Below are 25,262 nucleotides of genomic sequence, written 5' to 3'. Positions count from 1 at the left end.
TACTAGCTTAATGATGAAATTAATTACGAGGTGATGAAAGACCACCCTAATGTCTATCCCAGGCATGTCAGCAAGACCCCATGTGAATAAGTCAACATTCCACCTTAAAAGGGAAAATAATTTCTTTGTAGGAGTGTGGCTTTTTTCTCCATTTTTAGTATGGGGTCTAAGTTTATGGCATTCACTTCATGTGTGTCAAGTTATGCAATGAAGGCGAAGGCCATCCCCATTTTCTCGCTTTAAGGCTGCTTTGGTAATATTCTTGGGCGACCTCGTGGTCCCCTTGGATCACCCTGACCCATATGTTAGGTAGAAGATACTTTATACTCAGGTGATGAGTGGATACAATGACCCCAACAAATTGAGAGTTGGTTTCCCCACTATGCTATTGTACAATGATGAGGCGCCTACTACGAGGTATCTAACCTTGATGGTCCTCGCAATTTCATCAAGCCCGGACATTTTCTCGAGGGTAACGTGGCCTTTCAACTGTAAATGGTCTCCAAAAATCCCGACTAGGGAGCCTTAGAATGTTTAGATTTCATCTGGACCAAGTTGGAGTCTTTCGAAGGCATCATCTGCTGAGCTTCTGGGGTCAATTAACACCCACCTTGCATCCCATTATTTATATTGCATTGTGACGACCATGCGGTAATTGTTGTGAGGGAGGATGTCAGTGACATTTGTATAGGAAAAGGTGATCTCTGGCTCTGGCTCTTTTTTTGAATCTGCCTTGGGGTTGTAAAGTAGGATCCCCACCGTCAAAATCTGTCTGACATACTTTCGGAGGAAAGAGTTGGATTCTCCATCAACCTCAAACACACACACACACACACACACACACACACACACACACACACACACACACACACACACACACACACACACACACACACACATATATATATATATATATATATATATATATATATATATATATATATATATATATATATATATATATATATATATATATATATATATATATATATATATAGGATTTCTCTAGGCTTGCTCCTTTAGAACCAATGAGTAATTATTGCTACTATTCCTTCTGAAACATGGATTGTATTTCAATTATCTCTCTTATATTCGTGGGGAATATTGTTTTTCTCCTTGATTGACTATTTCCCTCGTTGGAGTAGGGATATGTCACTATACACATTCACTAAATAGATGGATAATAAAATCATATTGGATGGCCCAAGCCCAATATAGACACCTTATAGTATACCCTTGCAGCGTGTGGCTCTACTGGGATACCCACCCAACTTTCCATTGGGCGACCATGACAGTATTGCGGTATTCTTCCATCATCATTGGGTTTAACTTATCTTACTCCCTTATGGACAATCTCCTTTTAGGCCCAATAAAATTATCCTAGTACACAATCCTAGTCTTAGGTGGTGGTCAATTAGAATACCTAAGTCAAAGCCTTTACCTATTCCACTTCAGTTTCATAAGGTAAACCGTAAATCAATTTATCAATAATCAATCAATAAAAAGTGTTAAGATGTGATGTTAGATAAAATAATAGAAGAACAACCCATTAACATAACACTTGCCTATAATGTTATAAGGTCATGCCCTATGATCAAGAGCTCATCTTTAAAAGTTAGGATTTTAGCTACTCATAATGTAATTAAGCATTAAATAAGGCTTGAAGAAATATTATATGAAGCATACAAAAGATAAAGGAGCTCTAATGGTGAAGATTTTCCATTTTGTCTCCAAAACAACTCTAAAAATGCTCATCTCTCTATCAAAATAGGAACCTTTATTATTTTCCAAGAACTTAACATATATTGTAGGGTTTTTATTGTGTAATTGTGTTGCGATTAATCGCTTAAGCTGATGTGGAATATTTGAGATATTTGGAGTTTGCGTTGTAAGAATATTTGACTGCGACGTGATATTCCAAGGTCTCAAGCTATTATTTGCTTCATGAATTGCACCGTAATCCATGTGATTACGCCACGATTTATTGAGTTCTTCAATTTTTCTTTTTTTCTTTTTCTTTAAGTCTTGTGTTACATTCTCGTTCTGTTTCTTACCACTCTAACTTATACCATGTAAGAAACTGAGAGTTTTAAAATTTAGGTGTATATACCTTAGGTTCCACGAGCATGCTTCATAATCAATTAATCATCTTAGATGCAAAGTTGTGTGAATATGTTGCATTTATTTGGACATGAAATGTTCTTTTTTGGATGTGAAAACCCTATATTTAATTGTGTTTAAGGTGCATAGGGAACCCTTTTCTAGTAATTGACATGTTCTAAGAGTATTACTTTTCATAATTGGAACTTATAACACACTAGTGATGAGTGCTTGATGACTTTTCTTGCCTTTGATAAGTATATCTCACATGCCCTCTGATGGATCAGTTCTATTATCTGCAAATTTGATATTGAATTTCCTTGACCCTTCAAATTTCACAAGCCATTGTTTTTAACATGTCAAGTGATTTAAATATCATGTGTCCAATACCAGTTATTAGTGTTCTCTAGTTCATTATTGGTGGTTGTCATAAGAAAGATGGGATAAAATCAGTCTTGTCTTAAGCCATGTGAGTTTCATTGTTTGGGTTGCCTAATCTTCTTGGGAAACGTTTTTCTTTGCACTCTATTTCAAAGTAACCATACATATGATATTTGTAGCACTCAATATTCTTCTGTTTATTGGCTTATTTCTATTCTTATCTTGATGAACACCTTTTTTTCTTTGTTCTATTTGGAAAAGTGTCAATACCTCTGACAGTTATAGCGTTGAATGTGTTTTGACTTATTTCTCTATTTATCTTGACGAGCACCATTAATTTATGAAGATTCAGTTTGTTCAGTCTCCTTTTTTGAGTTATCATTATTCTCTCTTTTTTGAGTTAACTTCACAAGAACTATTCATCTGATTGATGATTTATGCAATATAATTAAAGCATTCAATAATATTTTCAATGGGTTCAATCTACAACAATTTAGACTATCTTGTCAAAATCTTATTGAAATTCCATGAGTTTATCCTTCTCAAGAATGTACCAAGCTTCATTGGACAATGTTGCATTTTCAATTTTCTGAAAAAATTGATCGTACATGTTTACAGATTAATGGATGAAGAATGAAGCCTTGAAGTCCCTCTTCTTGGAATCTTTCTACATTTTACATTGAACATCATTTGAATAATTGGTCAAGTATTGCAAGACATTTTGAACCACTTCCATCACATTTTGAATTAACTTAATAGCTTTAACTAACTTAAATTAGATTGTAACATACTCAAACACTGTAAGTCTATAATTTGATATATATTTGAGAATTTTTTTTTTAAATATCCAGATTTTTTAAAAAAAATTCAAAAATAAACATTTTTTCAAAAAAATTATAAAATTGGGCAATTTTTACCCTAATTTTGTACATAGGCGCTGTAACACCCCGATGAAATAAGGCTAATTAATTAATTTAAATTAATATAATATTTATTAATTTAATTAATTAATTGGAAATATTATTGGATTATTATTGTTATTATTTTGGAATAATAATTATTATTGGAAAATATATAAGTTGGAATAAGGAAAAAGAGTTTCATTTGGAAAATAAGGTTTTACGTGAAAACAGAGAAGCGATCGTGAAAGAGGAAAAGGGCAAAGAGGCAGAGCAAGAGGAAGAAGGTTGGAGAAGAGAAGAGCTTGGAGCTTGAGATTCGCCGGATTAACTCAGGTAAGGGGGGTTTATCGTCGTTTAATGGGTATTATGGGTTAGCATGTAATGGGTAGTGATAAACCGTGAATTGACCCTAATTGGGATTACGAATGCTGAAAAATTATGTTGGACAAGTTGTGTTAGACTGTAATTGAATCTGTGTTTGGGTTAGTTGTAAAATTCCGAACGTATAGCTTTTTACGGAATTGGAATCGGAGGTCCGGAAGTCCTCCAACGGCGGAAAATGCGGAGAATTCTGCATTCTGCCTTGAGTTAGCGCAGGAACAGCTTCTGTCTTGCGTTAACCGGTTAACCCAGGGTGTTAACCGGTTAACACTGTGTTGAGTTGTGAAATATTGCTGTTTTGTCTGCGTTAACCGGTTAACCCAGGGTGTTAACCGGTTAACACTGTTGTGTTTGCTGAAATATTGCTGTTTGTGCTGCGTTAACCGGTTAACCCAGGGCGTTAACCGGTTAACACTGTTAAGTTTTGGGACAGGAAGCGTGTTGTGCTGCGTTAACCGGTTAACCCAGGGCGTTAACCGGTTAACACTGTTGCAGAGTGGAAAATTGGTGGTTTAAATGTTGTGTGCCTATTTGAGGGTTGGCCTATGTTGGCATATGATGTAATAGGGATTAATTCCCGCTGTTTTGAGCAGTGTAGGTATTAGTAGAGTGTGCTAATACTGTGATTGATTAATTGACATAATATGATGTTTTGATGAATGTGTTGATGATGTATGATGGTATGCATAATGCTATGAGTGTATGTATTATGCATGTGTTGTGAATGAAATGTTTTATGGCCTCAGGTGTGAGCATAAGTCCATTGTGGATTATGGTTGATGATTTTGCATTGCTAGGTGAATTAGCATGCATATTGTAGTCTTTGTGGTGGTAGCTAATTCCCGTGGTGAGGAATTAGTGAGTTGGTGGTAGCTAATCCCCGTGGTGAGGAATTAGTGAGTTGGTGGTAGCTAATTCCCGTGGTGAGGAATTAGTGAGTGAGTCACTAAGTCTCAAATGAGTGGGACTAGTGGGCTTGGTAGCCGTATCCGTAGTTGATCGGTGAGGTTGAACTATATGTTCAAGAATAGTCGGTACCGCATGTGTGGAGTCTCATTGCATAATGTATGTATGGCGTATAATATGAATGGATGTATTCCAATATTATATGTGTGTTTGTGTTGTTATGGAGTATGATTTGAGATTATACTTGTGCTTTATGTGGGTGTTGAGTATGATGTTGAGCTGATGTACTGTTACTGTTTGTATGTTGTAATTAGGGTGATTAATGTGTTAAATTACTTAACATGACATTATATTCTATAATGCTTATTATATCGATTGAGAAACTCACCCTTACAACTATTTTTCAGGTAACGAGAATTGAGTTGAGTAGAAGCGAATGCTTGGAGTCTAGTGTAGTCTCCTTAGTGGGTCGTGCTCTGATAGATGTAACATCGGGATGGGATGTTTTATGTTGTTGAATAATTTACATGTGAATGTTACATGTTTTACATGATTGAGGAGATCTCTATCCGCTGCGTTTTATGCAAATGTTTAATGTTTTGAATTAATAAAAGAGTATGACCGTTATATTGTGAATGGTGGAATATTGTGTGTGACACCCTTGAAGGGCATAATTACTCTGATTGTTATATGTTTATTATTTTTGATTAAATATTTGGGGTATTTTAGAAGGGTGTTACAGGCGCCACCCTAGTTGGCGCCTACCCTTAAAGGGTAGGGCAAGTCGCCACTAGGAGTGGCGCCTACACTCTAATTCTTTTTTTTTTTTTTTTAATTTTTTTTAATTTATTAATTTAGATTTATTATAAATGATATAAATTTATATTAATACATATATATAAATAAAATTATTTACAAGATTAATATATATATATATATATATATATATATAATATATATATATATATATATATATATATATATATATATATATATATATTAATTTATATATATATTAATTAAATTTATAAGTAATTAATATTATTTATAAATTTTTGGGAAAATTAGGGTTAATCATGTTAAGGTTAATTTATCAAGTGCGACACTAATTAGGGTTAAGTAGATTGGTGTACAACCCAGATCTTTTCCTATAAATAAAGTGTTATTTCCTTGCATTTTCTTCACCACTGTTTCCTATCACTTTCTGTATCAAGTTGAGTTCATGGCATCCCCAAGACCGTCTTCATGGCAGCGAACATCATCAAGGCGCCCGGATCCTGAACAAGTAATCTTAAAAAGGGATGGGCATGTTATTTTCTCGCCTTTGAAACCCCCAATGGAGATGAAATTTTGGAACATCCGTTCGTTGGACCAACTAAAAAGGTCCTTGATGTCTTGGTTAGAGGGAGATTACCAACCTGGTGAAGTCATCAGAAGGATTCAGAGGCTTAGAACAAGGTTCTCATTTGAAACTGGAGAAACGATACGTTGGTGGGTTGAAGTTGAAAGCGACATTGATTGCATCCAAATGATGCATGGATCAGACGACATAGTGTTAACTGTTGTAATTTCTTAGATTTTAATGGTTGTTTGTCATGTTGTTGTTGTATTTGTTATTGTTCTAGTACTTGTTCTTGTTTTAGTACTTGTTTTTGTTCCAGTATTTGTTTTTGTTTTAGTAATTGGTGTTGTAATGTTAGATGTTTGTGTTTGTTGTTCAAGTGTCATCTTCTATTTGGAATAAAAAGTAAACTTTAATGATAAATAGCATTGGTACACAGATGTATGAATATGAAAACTAAGTTGTGGAAGTAGATCCACGATATGGACATTTGTTCTTATTATGCCCTAGTTGTCTACATATGCTACCCTTCCTCTGCATTTTCTCTGCGACGTCCATTTCAGTTCTAATGCGCCTGCTATTTGGGCGACCACTTTTATTCCGCCGCATCGATTCGTTGTGCCAAACAATTTCCCCGTCATACTCTGGCCAATACGCCTCCAATGCTACCACCGGAAAGGGATTGTCGTATACATTGAGCAATGTTGCAACTTTGTAGATGGGAGACACTAGCGATAATGCATCGAAGTGGCTGTGTGAACACGCTGCAATGACATGGGAACAAGGCATACGATAGGCCTGAAATTGACCACAGTCGCACCAACGGTCTGGTATTAGGACCCTATACTCTTGTCTGGGCAGCCCTTGGTTGTGGTCAATTGTTTCCTTGACACTAAAAGTGTGGCCATGGCGGTCGAATTCCGTAACCCGATGGCTGCTGGCTTTGGCAGATTCCTGCCTCATAAACTTCATGCAGGCATCACTATATACCTGACTCGTCTGCAACACTTCATGCCAGCGCCTGCCTCTTGTTACGAACAACGTTGCCATCCGAAAATAGGTCGCACTCACCAATGCGGTTACCGGAAGGTTACGTATGCCCTTAAAGACGCCGTTCATTGATTCCACAAGATTTGTTGTCATGTGGCCCCACCTCACCCCATCGTCGTATGATCTAGTCCACTTCGCTCTGTCGATATTATCAATCCACCTCCCTGCATCAGAATTTGCCAACACTATTTCCCGGCGGTAGTATTGGAATCCAGGTTGGTTTAATGCATACCCCGCGTTTATCAAATGTTGCTTCAAGAAGTTATCCTTGAACTCCCGCATAAAATTTTGAGCAATATGCCTGATGCAGTAAACATGGGTAGACGGGGGGTCATGCCAACCATTTGCTGGATTATTGTATGCACTGTCTATTGAAGCGTGCTTGTCAGAAATCACACAGATGCCAGCTTGTGGAGTCACGTGCGTTCGGAGATTCTTAAGGAAGAAACTCCAAGCAGCAGCCGTTTCTCCTTCAACCAATGCAAAGGCTATTGGGAAAATATTAGAATTGCCATCTTGTGCGACCGCCATCAGTAACGATCCTTTGTATTTCCCATACAACCAAGTTCCATCGACTTGAACAAGTGGTTTGCAGAATGTGAAACCGATGATGCAGGGACGGAATGCCCAGAAAAGTCTATGGAAAATTCCATTACCTTCTAGACGAGTTCCGTCAGGGGATTGTGCCGGCAAGGTCTCCATTATAGAAACCGTCCCAGGTGAATACAATCGTAGTGCAGCCAGGTAGCGTGGTAGTTGTTTGTATGATTCCTCCCAGTTACCGTATACCAGTTCAATTGCCTTGGTTTTCGCTAACCAAGCCTTTCTGTATGACGGTGTATATTTGAAAACAGCCACACAATGGGAGATAATTGTTTTGACCTTCAGTGACGGGTCAGCCTCAACTAGAGGTAATATGGAATGGCAGATCATATCATGGCTAAGTTTGCGATGATCCTGTGCCATGTTGGTGTTGACGCAAATGTGAGCTTGAGATATGGACCCTATCACCCACGCATTATGTTTCTTCTTGTACGATGCCATCAACCTATACCCACACTCCGGATTTTTGCACACAATAACGTATCTTTCCGGATTTGATTTGATGACATCGTAGTCAACACAGTTTTTCAAGTGCCAGTTCTTTATTGCTAACAGACACTCTTCATTGGTCCGAAATTGGTCACCCTTCTTTAAGTCCTCATCAGACCTCATATATCGGTTGTAGAACATATCTGATGAGGGCTCATCCTCGCCCAAGTTAAGTGTTGTGAAGTGCGCAGGCGGTGAGTAGCGTTGCGCTATAGGTATTTGAACTTGGTCTTCGTCTTCAGAATGACGGTTCACCAAGTCATCAACCACGTCTTCAGCATCATCAACCACATCGTCTTCAACGTGGTGCTCAACATCTTGTTCGTCATCAATCACAGGATCAATAACCTGTGATTGAATATTCTGAGTTGGTTGAGGTTGTTCCAACACAATGTACAACACTATGTATTCGTAACCAGAGTACTCATGGTTACGAAGCATGTATTGTGTCTCCATGTCATTTTGTATCAATGACTTATAAAACTTGACAGAGTTATTTTCTGAAAAAAAAAGGTTGTTGATAAAAAATTTGGGACACGGGTTGTCTTAGTTTGGACTCAATCTTCCTTTTCAGATAAGAGAAGTCAGCTCCTCTATTTAGACAAAACCGAGTGCATTCGGTGTTTCTAAATAGGAAGCCAGACATATCACATTCATAAGTCTCACCATTGACGTGAGCTTTGATTTTGTATTGTGATGAAGATGACATGTTTTGTGAAGGTTTTGTGAAGATATTGTGATGGTTTTGTGAAGATATTGTGAAGATATTGTGAAGGTTTTGTGAAGATTTTGTGAAGGTTTTGTGAGGGTTTTGTGATGATATTGTGATGGTTTTGTGAAGGTTTTGTGATGATATTGTGAAGGTTTTGTGAAGATTGCTGTGAAGATATTGTGAATACCTTTGTGAAAATGTGTGTGCATATTTATACTGCAAGATTCCGACACATCTTTGCATGCATGTCTTCAACCAAGCCTTCCCCAAGAGCAACGCATGCAAAACTTGGACACGTGTAAAGCATGCAAGAAACCAAGCCTTCCCCAAGAGCAACGCATGCAAAACTTGGACACGTGTAAAGCATGCAAGAATCTTGCAGGCAAGGTGGAACTGCATGCATGTAATAATTTTGACACGTCTACTGCCTATCCATCAAATGTATTCTCCACATAGTCTGAACTTAGTCTCAGCTTTAGCTTTGCTTGCACCAAAAACTTAAACTTCTTGAACTTCCAATACTGAATATCACACTTCCAATACTAAACTACCTCTTTTTTCCATTATGTGTTTAAACAACCTGATTAATTATTTTAAATAATATTCCCACGCATGCCTGATTATTTTAAACAACCTCTTTTATTCAATTTTATTTAAGCTTAATTATTTATTTTAAACAACCTGATTATTTATTTTAAATAATATTCCCACGCATGCCTTCCACGTGTCACACCTTTGCATCATCAGATTCCACCTAGTCTTCCCCAAGACAAGACAAGTGCAACCTAGTCTGCACCAATGCATGCCAACACTACCACCTAGCCTGCACCTATTCTGCAAGATTCCCACGCATGCCTTCCACGTGTCACACCTTTGCATCATCAGATTCCACCAAGTCTTCCCCAAGACAAGACAACTCCCACCTAGTCTGCACCAATGCATGCCAACACTACCACCTAGCCTGCACCTATTCTGCAAGATTCCCACGCATGCCTTACACTTGTCACATTTTTGCATCATCAGATTCCACCAAGTCTTCCCCAAGACAAGACAACTCCCACCTAGTCTGCACCAATGCATGCCAACACTACCACGCATGCCTTACACTTGTCACATTTTTGCATATTCAGTCTACTTGAAAACGAGTATAAATAGAGGGTCATTCTTGCAAGTTTTCATCAACCACTAACACTTTTATTCAGAGAACTCCGGCGAAACTTCTCATCCACCCCACTTCGTTCTACATTGCAGTCATGTCTCTTCTTACCATGGGCCAAGAACACAGAGGCACTAGGGCAAACATTGCCTCATTTGTAAGTTTTTCTTGAACATTGCCTCTTTCGTATGTTTGTAATTAGTTTTTTAAAAGTCCAATCTAATGATTGTTTATATTGTTTGTTTTTAAAGGATCCCAAGAAATTTCGTCAACGTTCACACCCAATGCCTTATCCAGACCCATGGTGCGTACCTTACATACAGCGTACGGGTTTCGGTCATGTTATGCATGTCGTAAATGCCACAATTGATGTCAAATTCATTTTGGCTCTGTGTGAACGTTGGAGACCTGAGACACACACTTTTCACCTACTAACTGGTGAATGTACCGTCACATTAGAGGACGTGTACATGCTTTTGGGTCTTAGAATAGATGGTAAGCCTGTCACCGGAAATGTTCAACAGCCTAACCAAATATGTGTTCAAATGTTGGGGGTAGATCTGGTCGAGGGTGAGGGGTCTGCCAAAGCAAGGGGTCAGGGTATTAAATTATCTAGCCTACAATTGTACCACGACTCCATAACTTTGACTGAGGAATCCTCCGAACAAGAAAAAGTCATAAAAACCCGGGTTTACATTATGCTATTGTTTGGGAACTTGCTATTTCCCGAAGGGACGGGAAATAGCATAAACTTTATGTACCTGAGTTTGCTCGGGGACATTGATAGAATAAGCACATATAGTTGGGGTTCTGCAGTATTAGCATTCCTATATAGCTCTTTGTGTAAAAACGCACAAAATGAGCACTGTACATTTTCTGGATGTGCTTTTTTGCTCCAAACATGGGGGTGGTGGAGATTGCCGAGGCTAGCCCCAGAAAATCCTAATGTCTACTCCTTCCCCTACGCAACTAGGTAAATTTATGATGCTATTTCATTTTGTATATTTATTGTATAAATATTTGTAAATAATATTATTTATCTTTTTTTGTTTAGGTTCATTACAACCGGACTGGATTACAGTCTTACCCCCAAAAATAAAATTATATTTTATCGTCAACTCTTGGATCGTCTCCGAGCACAAGATGTATTACCACTAAATCACTCAGCTTCTAACTGATTTATTAATATCATGCATTCTCGATAAATAACATATTTACTTTTTTCTTTGCAGTTTATTTGGAGGCCATATTTGGGATTGGAACATCAACCCAACCCCGAAGATGCAGCTGTTTGGACAGCAAAAACGGCCATAATGCGGTTCACCACTGTGGAGATGCACCAAAGTGACCGTGTCAAGCTTCAATTCGGAATGCATCAAGAAATCCCAGCCCCCCCAATGTCTATGGAACCTTGGCATCTAAAAAAAGTCAGCCACCAGTGGTATGCCCAAAATTGGAAGGAATTTGCTAAGGAGTTTCGTAAAATGTGGAAAGACCGTGCCCACTATGTTCTACAATTTCCGGTGGCGCCCAACGAAATGAAGCCGACAAGGGAATATGTGGATTGGTATAGAGCAAATACAAATCCAAAAATGATTGTGTCTGACCCGTTCTATTTGGACGATCCCCGGATGCAACAGCCATATTTCCAACAACAACAACCACCACAGTATTCCCAACAACAACAACCACCACCTTATTACCAACAACAACCACCACCACCATTTTACCAACAACAACCACCACCACCTTATTACCAACAACAACCACCACCACCATATTACCAACAACAACCACCACAACACATGTCCATCCCCCAACCAAATCAACAATACATACCACAAACTCAACCCCAATACCATGAAGACTACCAACAACAAACTCAACATTCCCACCACCATCAACAGTCCCAACACCTACCACAATATCAATCCCCCCACTTCCACCAATCCCAACACTTCCATCATGACAATGTCCCGAGCTCTTCCAGTCCTCCACCTAGCCCCGACACGGGTATACAAGAGGACTACCAACAGGACTACTATACACCACAACAAACATTGTACTTTGGCCAACCCGATTCAACCCTAAACTACCAAAGACCACAATTCGAGGGCGCACCCAGCAGTAGTCAGTTTGTCCCACCGAGACAAAGCTTTGAGGGGGCAGAGGGGACCCGTCTTTCCTACAGCACTGAAGGGACTTCGACCCAACCACAACGGCAAACGGCAAGGGGACGCGTTAGGGCAAGGGGTGGTAATAGGGAAGCACCACCACCACGTGAACCGTCTAGGCGAGTAATTAGACCTCCCCCGTGCGGATCGTACCAGGGACCACATCATATGTGATTAATCATATCTTTGTAATATTTGTCTTGTCTATTATTTAAATAAAAATATTTTCTGTTTATTATCTTTATATCTTTATCTTTATCTTTAAAGATATTGTCTATCATATCTTTATATATATATATATATATATATATATATATATATATATATATATATATATATATATATATATATATATATATATATATATATATATATATATATATATATATATATTAATTTACATGTGTATAAATATTTATTTACACGTATATAAATTAATTTTTTTTCCAAAAACTTACAAATAATATTAATTACTTATAAATTAAATTAATATATATATATATATATAAATTAATATATATATAAATTAATATATATATATCTTGTAAATAATTTTATTTATATATATGTGTTAATATAAATTAATATAATTAATAAAAAATATAAATTTATAAATTAAAAAAAAAAACATATAAAAAAAAAAATGGAATGGGTGTAGGCGCCACTCCTAGTGGCGACTTGCCCTACCCATTAAGGGTAGGCGCCAACTAGGGTGGCGCCTAGGTGTTAATTTTGGCCAAAAATGGTCATTTGTGTAATTATTTTGAAAAAATGGTTAATTTTGAATTTTTTTTGAAAATTCTGGATATTTAAAAAAAAAATTCTATATTTGATATTTACAAATAAAAATAAAATAATAATAATAGAATAGATGTGCATATAAAATATAAATCATAATTTGTTTAGAATTGTTTTATAGCTTATCTAAATAAAATATAAATAAAAGTTAATAAGTAAAAATAAGTTCTCGCCTCCTCTTCAAAATTATGCTTCCTAGCATACTTAAAAAATTTAAATATGAATAATTTTTCTTTTATATATTTAAAAAAACAAAATAAATTACAAACAATAAGCGAGAGTCATTCCTAAAAAAAGTAACAACAAAAGATTCACAAAAACAAAATCTCTAGAAAGCAATAAATAAAACAAAAACATTACAAGGGCAAATAAGCTAAACACAAAAATGGATGAGACCATCATTCATTCAAAAATTGAATCACTTTGAATAGTGTTGGAAATCGTCTTTTAAAATTCTTCACGCAGAAAGAGAGGCTTTTATTGGGATGAATTGATTTCATATAACCTCTTCATGTTCCACCTAAACCGAATGAATAAGAATGTGCTAAATTCTTTTGGCTAAATAGCTTTCATTAGGATCCAAATTTCAATACTATTTGTTATTTCCTCCGTCTCATAAAAAGTGTCTCATTTGCAATTTTTTTTTTCAAAATAATTGTCCTTTTATAATATAAATATAACATTTATTGTTTTTTTCCCATACTATACCCCTATTAATTAACGTTTATTTTACTCAACAACTTTATTAACTACAATTAATAAGGGTATTCTAGTAAATTATACTAAATTTATCATTAAAATCAAGATATCTAATCATTTTCTTAAGAACCGTGTATAATTCAAATACGACATTTTTTATGAGATGAGGGGAGTAATCATATTGACTTGCAAACATAGTTATCTATAAGTGAACAACATTCTACCACATGTTCTTCTTCCCATGCAAACAATCTCCCATGCCACTGTCATCCTCCCCCACAAAAAATCCAACTTATGGCAAACATCTCAGCCACCAAAATACTATTATCTTGAGATAAATCAAACAACCTGCTAAATCATATCTTTAAAGGGACCACCGTCGAACCATTTATCTTTCCAAAATAGAGTATTAACATCATTATCCACTTTTGTAGAAATATTATCACCAAATCATCACCCTACTCTTTCACCATTTTCATTTCTCAAACTCGAGGCACCCTTCCATCATACAAATGTATTAACCCCTTTACTTTTCTTATATATCTAACCTTACATCTATCCATAGTAAGTGTAGAACACTTAATTATATATTCTTATATATTCTAGGATATCCCATAAACTCATCATCCAGACCAATGATGTGAGTGTACATCTTACTATTCCACCATTCAAATTCAGTAGAATCTCCACTAAATGTTGGTGGTCTAGAAATATAATTGTTTTGACCAGTGTATTTTGATTATTGTTATTATTCCCACGAGGAGGACTAACACGATTAGTTACTTCAGAACTATCAAGCATGATGGAAGCTGTATTTTTCTCAAGATCTTTTATACAGTTAAGTGTTATAGTACAAACCATGCTCTAATGCAAACTAAAGGTGAGAAAAACACAGAAGAATGGGGGTTGAATTGTGTTAAATTTTTCACTTATCGCTTCTGATGAACAGTTCCAGATTATGAACAAGTTTAGAGTCTGAGTACATAATAGTAAGCAGCAGAATTATAAAGTTCAGAAGCAATTAAATCAACACACAAAGATTTATCCTGGTTCTTCTCCTCAACTGAGAGTAATCCAGTTCCCTAGTTCAACAAGATATTTTACTGTAATCAGATTGATTACAATTTGCTCAAGCATACTTGCTAGAGACTTCAACGTGCTCAATCACACCTGAAAGCGACTTCTGCTCAAGCACACCTGCAAGAGACTTCCTTTGCTCAATCATACTTGAAAGAGACTTTACTGCTCAAGCACATAAGCAAGAGACTTCCTTTGCTCAATCACACCTGAAAGAGACTTCACTGCTCAAGCACACAAGCAAGAGACTTTCTTTACATATACACACAAGTATAAGAATTTCATTGCTCAAGCAACTTTGCAAGAGACTTCCTCTACTTTAAACAAACAATTTAGTATAATAGGTAACAACTATACTTTGATACATAATCAAAATTATAGTAGTTGTACAACAACCACAAAGGTTCTTAACTCTTAAGATTTTTAAGATACACAAAGATAATAAATCTTAATATCTTATGCAATAACAGATATAAAATAATAGCTCAAAGTTATGCTCAAGTTGTTGTATTGTAATGGTGTAACCTTCCTTCAAATCTTCAGCTTCCTTTTATAGAGACAGCTAAAAAATATTCGTTTGAGGGTTGATCATAAGAGCTAATTTAGTGAAGAAGCATGCCAAGAGAGACATTAGAGAATGTATCTGGTTAGAAGCATTGTTCACTGAACAAAGATATTATTCACAACACCTTTCGATGTACTAGGTATCTGCAAAAATGTAGAACAAACTTAAGAGGTCACATCATCATTCTTTGACCCTTGTAAAACAAAACCCTAATTGACTATCTCTACAAATATGGTGTTTTGACAAGACTAGTATATTTTTGGTACAATGTTCAAATTAGAGACACCTTTATCCTTCATAGTTTGAGCTGTCATTAGAGGCTGAAACTCTATGATCAGAGTCTGAACCTTCAGAGGATAACCACCTCATTCAAAATTTGATTCTTCAGAGTCATCAGATTCTGATTTTTTAGAATCTAATATACTTTGCTTCTCCACATATGTTTTTAACAGGGTCTGTTCAGAGTGGAATACTAAGCTTGTGATCATGCACACTTGAACATATGTTAGTATACCTACTTGTTCTTTAAGTACTTTGTTATCATCAAAACCCAAGGGATATGCACAAATCTTGTTCCAACAGGCGCGTTAAGCAATAATGTCAGAAACATGGTCGCATCATGAGGTGACATGGGCCCGTGAATTCTAGAAGTTGTAGCGTTTTTTTGCTCATTTTTTCACCAATTCTCACACTAAGTCCTTTTCTTCACCCTTTTTCACTTTTCCATGCTTTTTCCACACTTTTGATTCTAACTTTCTCATTTTTAGTTCGATTTGTCTGATTTTTGTTGCTAAATGACGTCCAATGACAACATGTCATCATTAACCAACTATGGTTTCCTCATTTTTACCAAGTTATTCTCATTAGGAAAGCAGAAATATACGCATTATTAGGATTTCACGTTGGTCCATCCTAAATGATTTATCCTAGAGACTTGTCTCTTACTTCCAACGTCAACCGAATAATTGACTTTCACACACTACTCACTTAGTGATACACATAACTTACGCATATGAATGTCAAGAGGTTACAATATGGCGACTTCCCTTAATCACTCATATACTATCATGAGGATTTATTTATTGATTAAACCAACTAGGGTTTTGCACTTTCATTGAATGACCAACTAGGATTTTTACTTGCACAAGTTACTTAAACACAGTTGTTCATGAACAAACATTCAAGCATATTATCACAAAATTAATCAAACCAACTAGGGTTCATAAGATCCAAACTCTTTACCAAAAATAATGCATGCAAATACCATTTTACTTAACCACAAGGTAGAGAATTGAACTACCTTTCCAACGCATATGACCATGCCTCAAATGGAGTTACGAAACTCGTTTTATGGTGGTTAGAAGATGTGCAATCAATTGTTGTTTTAGTGCAATCGATTGTAGGGTCTAGGTTATCCAAAAATTTTAAAGGATCGATCGATTGATCCAAATGAGCAATCAATTGATGGGTAGGTTTTGTCTGAAAATTTTCAAAGGATCAATGATTGACTCAAAGGAGCAACCGATTGATGGGTCTATTATGTTTGAAAATCCATAAATTTCCAACATGTCAATCAATTATTATTCATAATGCAATCAATTGGTCCTGCACTTTTTTCTCAAAATTTTAGTTTTAACACCAATTCCAGCAATCAAACCACATTTCATCAAAACCCTAACATCTATTAACATACTTAGATGCTAAAACACTATAGAATCAACACATGTAAGATTCATCAACATGTAATCATTCTACAACAACATGCAATGACCAAAACACGGTAATTTCATATAATTTCATAATAGATCATTCATCAAGATAGAGAAATTGCAATCAACACACAAAAATCCTACATACAAAAGGGCTAAAACTAACTAAAAACCTACATCAAATTTATGAAACCTAGATTTTGGAAGCTTAAGAGATGAAATTGATGATGATTGCAGCCTCTTCAAGGATCATTCTTCAAGAAACTCTTCAACCTCACACATGACCTTGAAGAAAGTTGGATTTTTTTTTATCAATCTTCTCCTCATGTTCACTTCACTTGACCTCCTCTCTCTTCTCTCCCAATTTTCTCTATAAATTCTTATCGTTAGAAAGAGAAAAACATGTGGAGAATGAGGAGAGTTGGTCTTAACTAAGCTTATATAGAATCCATGCCAAATGATGCTCATGTCCTTGGTTTTAATTCCAATTTACTAATGTCTTCCATTAGTTCCATTAATCTCTAACCATTGATCTTAATCTCAATTATTCCATATGATTAGGTGATTAGAAATCTAGGGTATTACACTGAGGGCTAAAGGTTTTAATGTGAGACAAACAACACTTAAAGTCGCTGGGGTCAAACATGAAAAACTTTATTCTGACAATCAACAAGTCTTTATACCATTTGCATTTGACATTTTTAGTTTCCTATTGCCACATATTGTAGATCTTTTACAAAAAATATAGAGGTTCATGGATAACAAGATTGTGTCTCCAAGAACTATAAACTTTATTTTTAAGTCGATTGATTTCAAAAAGGATATCCGCACAGCTTTTTGTATATTTGTCTTTCATTTATGTATAATCTTTTTATAAATATTTATATAAATTAATTTTTAAAAAAGACTATTTTTGAATTCTTATATTATCTTTTTTTATTGGTGGTTTTTTAAAATTGGAATAAGACCTCCAAACTATTTGAGATGACCTTGGCTATAAGTTGGAAAAAGTTTTATTTAATTATAATTAATTAGTTGTATGAGTGAGGCTTTTGTCTTAGCATCTCAATCAAACTCCCTTATAATTAGTTAGTTCTATGAGTGAGGCGTTTGTCTTAGCATCTCAATCAAACTTTATTTTCGACCCACAACCACTCATGAACCAACAGGCCAACAATAAGTGGGAGCATTTGTCGTATAATCTACCTGTCATCAGATTCTATTCCAAATGTAGACATCCTTTAAGGTTTGTCCCAAAATATGTAGAAAACTTACCACATATTTCAATAATATTTCTTAATTGAAACAACTACATGATCTCTTTTCTTTTCATTGATGAGTAGGCTTTAGACATCAAGCCCAACATTGAAAGCCTATCACTTGAGCTATTATTACCTTTACTAAAGATTTTTATCACAAAGGGCTTAATAATTTTTATATATGGATCCCACTATAGATTCTTCCATATAGATTGTAAATCTAAAAATTTCGGATAAGGTTTTTTAAATAATTCAATAACACCATGATTTTATTCAGGTTATTCATTTAAAATAATGCATTTGATAGTTAATATCAATCAATATATCTTTCAGGTTTGTTGACATGCAAAATTGTATATTGAAATGATTAAAAAAAAACTTCAAAACATTATTGAATTGAAAATAAAATCTAATTAATAAGACAATTCACAATTTATGTCTCATGTTTGGCCACACTTGACCTCAAATCTGTTTTTCTCTTAAGAGATTATTCATTACACTTTAAGATTTACTCACTCAAAAATTTAAATATCTTTAAAATTGAGATTTTGAAATTTGGACGCACCAAAACACACGTCTAAGTACAAGTATAAAAATATACGAATTTTAAAATTCGGATGCACCTCAACATACCATAACAAACTCAACTTCAAAACTACGGTCAAATCAAAGTTAAAAATATGTTTAAATTTCAAAATAGAGATTCAACGTATGGATTTCAAAACCCGAATGCATTCATAGTACTTGCGGTATGTCTTTCCCTCTTCTATCCCTTATGATCGAAAAAATAGCAAGTATACTATTTTACCTTTTGTAGTAATAAAGGGGAAATTCCCCGAATGTCGATAAAGTTACATTCTGCATTAACAGGAAGCGTATATATTGATAAAATTATAAGTTCTCTCTTTCCAGTCTGCATTAACACCAAAAAAACCTTCCCCCTTAAAGCTGGAATTTATAGACAAATAATCTTTCCTCCAAAGAATCACCATACCACCAGAAGCGCCATCGTCCATACTGCTAGTCCACTCTACATCCTTAGCTCCCCATATTTCACCAACAGTTTAACTATCTACATATTGAAGTTTCATTTCTTGAAGAAAACAAATGTCAAACTTGCATGCTTGAGTGTTGAACTTGATCCTCTTTCTCTTAATTCTTCTACCTCCACCTCTGATGTTGAGGGATAAAATATTCATTTGAAAGATTGTAAAGTCTCCACCTGTTTAATCTTTACTTCCTTATCTCTTTTCTCCATTAATGTCACTTCTTTCGTAACATCGAAAGTCTTCTTGCCACTCGAAATACCCAGTCTAGTGATCAAATCCCAGACTATCCTTCCCACCTCGGATTCCAAATTATCCACAAACCTGGAATTGCAATGATTGACATCAGAATCAGTAGTGGATTCGTAACACAACACCTCCCCGCCTAATAATTGATTCTCAGAACCAGAAGGACATGATCGAGCACTATTGGACCGAAGCCTTTCATCGATGACCTCCACCTTCGACTCAAACACTTGGTTGCAATTTCTAATTTCTTTTCTAGGGCACCGAATTTGGAGATGAACTTTGCTACTTCTAGGATGAAGAATCGAAAAGTAAGAAGGACAAAAATCCTCTTTCTTCAGAATGTCCAAAACGACATTTTTTCCCGTTTTGGGCTTAGGCCTAGAGACTTTCTTGCAAGCATCATAAAAACTAATTGGGCCTAAGTTCTCATAACCCACAACCAAAGGCGCACCACTCTTGTTAGTATGATTCTCTCCCACCTTATTGACCTCACTCAAAGCCAAAGTCAAAGGGCCACAGAAATCCTTTGTAAACTCCACATTCTCCTTAGTAAGGCGACACATGATCAGAGGATTATGAACCTCCTCAATCCTATGACATGCAACTTGAGACACCGGGTCCCCAAAATCCGTACATGTCAGATTACTTTTCAAAAGATGAATTTAAACATTTGGTGAAAAATCCTGCTCAACGCTATTATTCTTAAACACCACCAGCATCTTATTCCCACGTAGTTCTTCAAACGTCTTATCAAAAAAACCTTTTGTGCCTCGAGACACAACATCGTGTGTTATAACTTCGATATTCAATCCTCCATTTATTGAATTGGCATCAAAATCCTCTCTTTTATCTTCTTCGTCCTTCCACCTAACAGAACGATCCTCCGAACCACCTAAATCCTCCTCTGAATCAGATTGTACGCCTACAACTCTCCTAGCTAACAAACCAATCATACCTTGTGCTTCTTCCATGATTTTAATTCTAAAAACATTATAGTTAATATGAATATTATGCACATCTTCAATCACTGGTGCGCAACGGGTTCTGACCATAAAATGAGCAACATCCATTATGGTATGGTTGGATGTATTGTCATCATAGCAAATGAAAGTTCCAAAAGTAGACGTAAGAAACTCAAAAAATCTTAGTGACCAAGCTTGGCATGGGATTCCGAAGCATTTAATCCATGTAGTTCTTTCAGGATCAACATCCTTAGGTTGCCATGCTCTAACTTCTTTGAATTATTGCCCTAGCCAAGAAGAAGCTTCCTCGATCAAAGCCTTAATGTCACCATCTTCCAATTCCTCCAACAGACAAAGGTTAGCACCCAAGGGTGTAACTTTCACTAAAAAATAACCTTCAAAATGGAATATATCTTGTATTCTATAGGTTAGTCCAGGAATTGCTACAACTCCAATGAAAACCTTAAGAAATCTAGACAAAATTCATCTTCATTTGGCGAAAAATTCAGAATAACTAGAACACCTTCTTTCGGATTAGCCTGCTGAAAATCAGTCCATTTGCCTCTAATCACCTCCGCGAACGATCTTCTCCCTCTGAACTGAAAACTCTGATTCTTGGAAAAAAATTCTAATGTACCCCTATAACCCCTGGATTGAGCCACATGAACACCCAAATTTTCCTTCACTTCTCTGCCCTTACCTTTAACCTCCAAGAACTTCTCTCTAATCTCTTTCCTCTAAAACCTAGGAAGATTATCAAAAAAGTTTCCTACCTTCAATGAAAGTGTTGTCCAACTTTGCAACCATCAATCTTTCGTCCCTTACGTTGAAAAACCTAACGAAATCGTATTTGTTCCCTCTCTTATCTCTTTTCGGCGGAATAATAACTTTATCGATATCCCGCAGATCCTTGAGAACATCATACAAATCTTTCGCTGTCAACTTGTATGCGAAAGACGTTAAAAAGAATGTTGAAATACTAGATCCCTCTTCTCCTTCTCGAGCATTTAGTGTCCCATTTGTCACTATATCTTCTTTCCCCACGGTTAGATGAAACCTTTATCCAACCTTCATTTTTATTAACCTCCTTATCTTCTCCCTACTATATTTACATTCGTGTTGACCTCCTTGCCTCTCTCCTTATTTTTTTTTCACTATATTTATATCGAAGAGTATTAATGAAACGTAATAATCTTTCTCCTTAAAAACAATATTTCCAACACAAATTTAGTTTATTATATTTTATCATCATAAAAGTATTTATGTTAATCACCATACTGCAATAAAAACTCAAAAATTCTATATTATTTTTCACCACCACACCACCCTTTACAATATGGTTCTCACTTAAAGATCATAATAATTTACATAGAATCACACAACTGAATCAAAAAAAAAAAAAAAACTCAGATCCTCATGAAATGGAATGACGTCGATTCTTGTTCGGTTTAGTCCTACCTTTAGCAAAAGGCGTAAGAATACCGTCAACACGCGGAAAAGGAGAAAGCTTCCCAAGTTTCTTAGAAACCGAACTCATAAACGAAGATCTCCGCGGCAATGGAGGCTTATCAGCAGAATAAGCAGGCGAAGCAGCACTTACAATAACAGGACTATTAACCGTTGATTTAACCGATTTAACCGTCGCAGAATTCTCAATCTCTTGAAGCTTCTTTTTCAACTTCGCTAACTCTAATTTCAGATCTTCGTTTTCCTTTCGTAAGCTTACGATTTCATTTGAAATTGGATGAATTTGACTATCACTTGAATGTGAATTTCGTTTGGCCTGAATAGGAGATTCACCGTTTTCATTGCCGTTCATTGCGTCACGAAGTCGTTCTTGTTCGTAGTAGAGAACTTGTACTACCGTTTGGACAGGTAACCTGTCGTTTTGAGCTGCATGTGCACATGCTTCTCGTGATAGCTTTTGACAGTCCATTACGCTGCACACTTTCTTTCTCTCCATGTCGCTTAGATTCGAATGAGCCTGAAAATTGCGCAATTTTAAGTAGTTGATAGCTATTCAGAAACATTAGATTACGCGAGTTTGAATCTGCAATATCTCAATTACGAGTCATCACCAAAATATGTTTCTTCTAAGACACTAGATATAAAAATAAATGCAAATTCTTACCTTTAAATAGATGTCTAAGGCTCTATACATTCCGTCTTCTGTAGGCTTTGATTGTTCAGGAATCAATTCAGCTAAACTGATAAATTTCGCAACTGATAAATTTCTATCCGTGGCTATTTCAGCAAGGAAATTCTCCATTAACTTTCCGACTTTTTCAATATCACTTTGTGGAGGGGAAAAGTATTCATCGTCGCCATTGAAGGCAAAGTGGTTTCCAATTTGAGATTCTAAGTAATTACTAATGATCCTTTGCACTGTATCGACATCAAACAATGTGTCGCCCGTAAATGAATATGAAGGAATGAGAAGATCGTCTAGAACAGCCTGTCCTAATTGTGTTGCCATTCTTTTTTCTAGATCAAGCCGGCAAGCAATTGTTGTATCGAGATATATTGCTGCGCGTAGCAGCATAGATAGAAAGCTTACTGACATTGCATTCCTCTCTTTTGGTAATAGGCTTACTATTGTCTCTAAAATAACCCTTTTTTCATGCTCTTGTCTTGCTTCAATCTTCTTCCCTCCCTTTCCAAATATATCCTGCTCAGAAAGAGACCAAAGAAACATTGAGATTATTATACACAGAAATCTCTACTCTATAAAACTAGTTATTTTTAAAATTTCCATTCATTTAGTGAGGGATCTCACCAAACCTCGTAGCGATTTCTGCGCATAGAGCATAAGAATAGGCCCAATAGCAAACTGTTTAAACCCTCTAGCCACCATTGCAATAAGAACTCTTTGAAAAATATCAATCCTAAGAACAGTTAAATCTTCAGCCCACCAATCAACAACTGGTTTCTGTTGAGACGATATAGAAGATCCCATCACTCCCTCAGAGCCACTATCACTTCTTCCAGATGAACACATTTGACTCTCCTTACAAGCTATATAAGCAATTGCATCTATACATTTGCTCACCAATTTCGCTTTCTCTGACATCGGAAGAAGACTTTCCGAAATATGTAAAATTGAAACAGAACCTGCAATGGTTTGTAATGCTACATCATTCAAATATGCATCAGTTCTTTCCACCAAGTTCCCAACTGCATAATCATCTGTCATCTCTAGATATTCCGCCACACAACGAAGCGTAGCGATGTTTTCCACGTTTATTTCAAAGTTTATCCCGTAGCAGAATCTTGCTGCTAGCTCAAATGCTTCTGCTCCACCAGGAACATCAGAGAGTTCAACTAAGGACACATCAGCGTCTTTAGATTCCGAGACTAGTTTCCTAATGTATCCACTCTTGGAGACTAATGGAAACTGCGTTAAATTTAATTCATATACATCGTCAGAATAAAATAATTCAACACAAATAGACGCGAAACTAAAACATGAACATTTTTTTGTCCGCTTTTGCTTCCATATATATAATCTTGTTTCCAAATTCGAGTTATATTTTTAGACAAAAAGAATGACATGTTTGTAACAAAAAACATTACCTTATGTAATGAAAAAGAAGCTTCTCCAATTTGGACATTGACATCACTAGGAATCTCTTGAGAAAAAATCCTATAATTAAGCAATAAAATTCAATGGTTTCTGTTATAAAATCCAACAAAAGGTAACAAACAATAACATACGTGAGAACATTAAAAAAAACATACCATTCACTTGTTCTTTTCATGGCACTAGAAAGAAGCTCTTGCTTCTTAAGAGAAAAATCACTAGCAGAAGTTGTATTTTTCACTTGACCAGGATCCACCATGGCAAGGACAGAAAAAGTTGTAGCTCACTATAAATAAAGCAGAAAAAGATTAATGAGTCAGTTATAGTATGGGCTGAAGGACCTTTTATATATGAACATGCCTTTAATATTTTTATTACTTTTCAAATAAGAACACAAGTCTTAAATGCTAGTTGGACATAAAATGTACAGTAGTTGGGAATAATGAGGATAGAATACTAAGAATTTGAACCTCAAATCAAATAAGTTTACAATTGTAAAGTTAATCCAAAAATGGTTGTGAATTTCCCAAACAAGGTCTTCTTATCAAGAAGGAAAGAAGATATATGGAGGGTAGAGGAAGGAATATGAGTGGTATTGTGGTCATTGTGAAATAAGATGAGGGGGAAATATTAGCATGGAGATGTACTTTATTATGTGTGGTGTGTGTGCTTAGGGAGTTTGAGTGAAGAGGATGAGATTGCTGCATGTTGATTGGTTTCTAATGTCGTTTGTTTTTATATGGAAAGTTTGAGTTTCTTATTAGTTACTCCTTCTCTAGTCTCTATCTTTTATCCTATAATCAAAAAGAAAATTCTTAAAATAAATATAATTCTATCTTCAAAAATAGTAAATTAATAGCTACTTAGGATCGACCCCCAATCTTCTAAGTCTCAGTAGAGAAACGAATTAAAGGATTTTCTTACTGAACAAGTTGAGTTGTTGGATTCGAGGGACTTGCAATCTATATTCTCTAAGACAAGTGTCATCAAGAGAATGTTATAGGGACTCAAACCCTAGAAGTCTACTTTAAAACACTAACAAATGTCTCATATTACATTATTCTAACTCTAAAACATCTTACTTACGATCGTTATTGACTTGGACGTTAGAGGATTTACAAA

The 25,262-nt window shown here is 35.7% G+C and overlaps 2 protein-coding genes across 3 annotated transcripts in view; one reads left to right on the top strand and one right to left on the bottom strand.

The window, feature by feature from the left end:
* Positions 1–19,493, top strand: part of LOC127123766 (uncharacterized) — a gene marked incomplete at its 5' end in the record, with an annotated part of 66,873 nt that extends 47,380 nt beyond the window's left edge. Inside the window, one exon of the mRNA XM_051053962.1 lies at positions 19,404–19,493. Coding sequence (XP_050909919.1) covers positions 19,404–19,493 — 90 coding nt within the window. The remainder of the gene's footprint in view (positions 1–19,403) is intronic.
* Positions 19,494–21,838: 2,345 nt separating this feature from the next.
* LOC127120459 (BTB/POZ domain-containing protein SR1IP1) lies at positions 21,839–24,852 on the bottom strand. Of its 2 annotated transcripts, none has more exons than XM_051050892.1 (6): positions 24,519–24,852; positions 24,299–24,426; positions 24,134–24,203; positions 23,337–23,954; positions 22,692–23,228; positions 21,839–22,544 (listed from the first exon to the last, which is right to left on the bottom strand). In XM_051050892.1, exons 2-6 carry the CDS (start codon positions 24,397–24,399, stop codon positions 21,975–21,977), a joined length of 1,896 nt encoding a protein of 631 aa, XP_050906849.1. In that variant the 5' UTR covers positions 24,400–24,426; positions 24,519–24,852; the 3' UTR covers positions 21,839–21,974. The 2 variants fall into 2 exon arrangements, with proteins under 2 accessions (XP_050906849.1, XP_050906850.1); XM_051050893.1 differs by having other exon boundaries at positions 24,611–24,852.
* Positions 24,853–25,262: the final 410 nt, after the last annotated feature.

Source organism: Lathyrus oleraceus, chromosome 2 (genome assembly GCF_024323335.1).
Source record: "Lathyrus oleraceus cultivar Zhongwan6 chromosome 2, CAAS_Psat_ZW6_1.0, whole genome shotgun sequence".
NCBI lineage: Eukaryota > Viridiplantae > Streptophyta > Magnoliopsida > Fabales > Fabaceae > Lathyrus > Lathyrus oleraceus.
Note: the sequence above shows the minus strand (reverse complement) of the source record. Positions and strands in the feature narration are given on the sequence as shown.

Coding starts and splice junctions, on each gene's coding strand:
- LOC127120459 (XM_051050892.1), bottom strand. CDS start 24,399: ATGGTGGATCCTGGTCAAGTGAAAAATACAACTTCTGCTAGTGATTTT. Junction 24,204..24,298: donor ATGAAAAGAACAAGTGAATG/GTATGTTTTTTT, acceptor GCTTAATTATAG/GATTTTTTCTCAAGAGATTC. Junction 23,955..24,133: donor CTTCTTTTTCATTACATAAG/GTAATGTTTTTT, acceptor AATTTAACGCAG/TTTCCATTAGTCTCCAAGAG.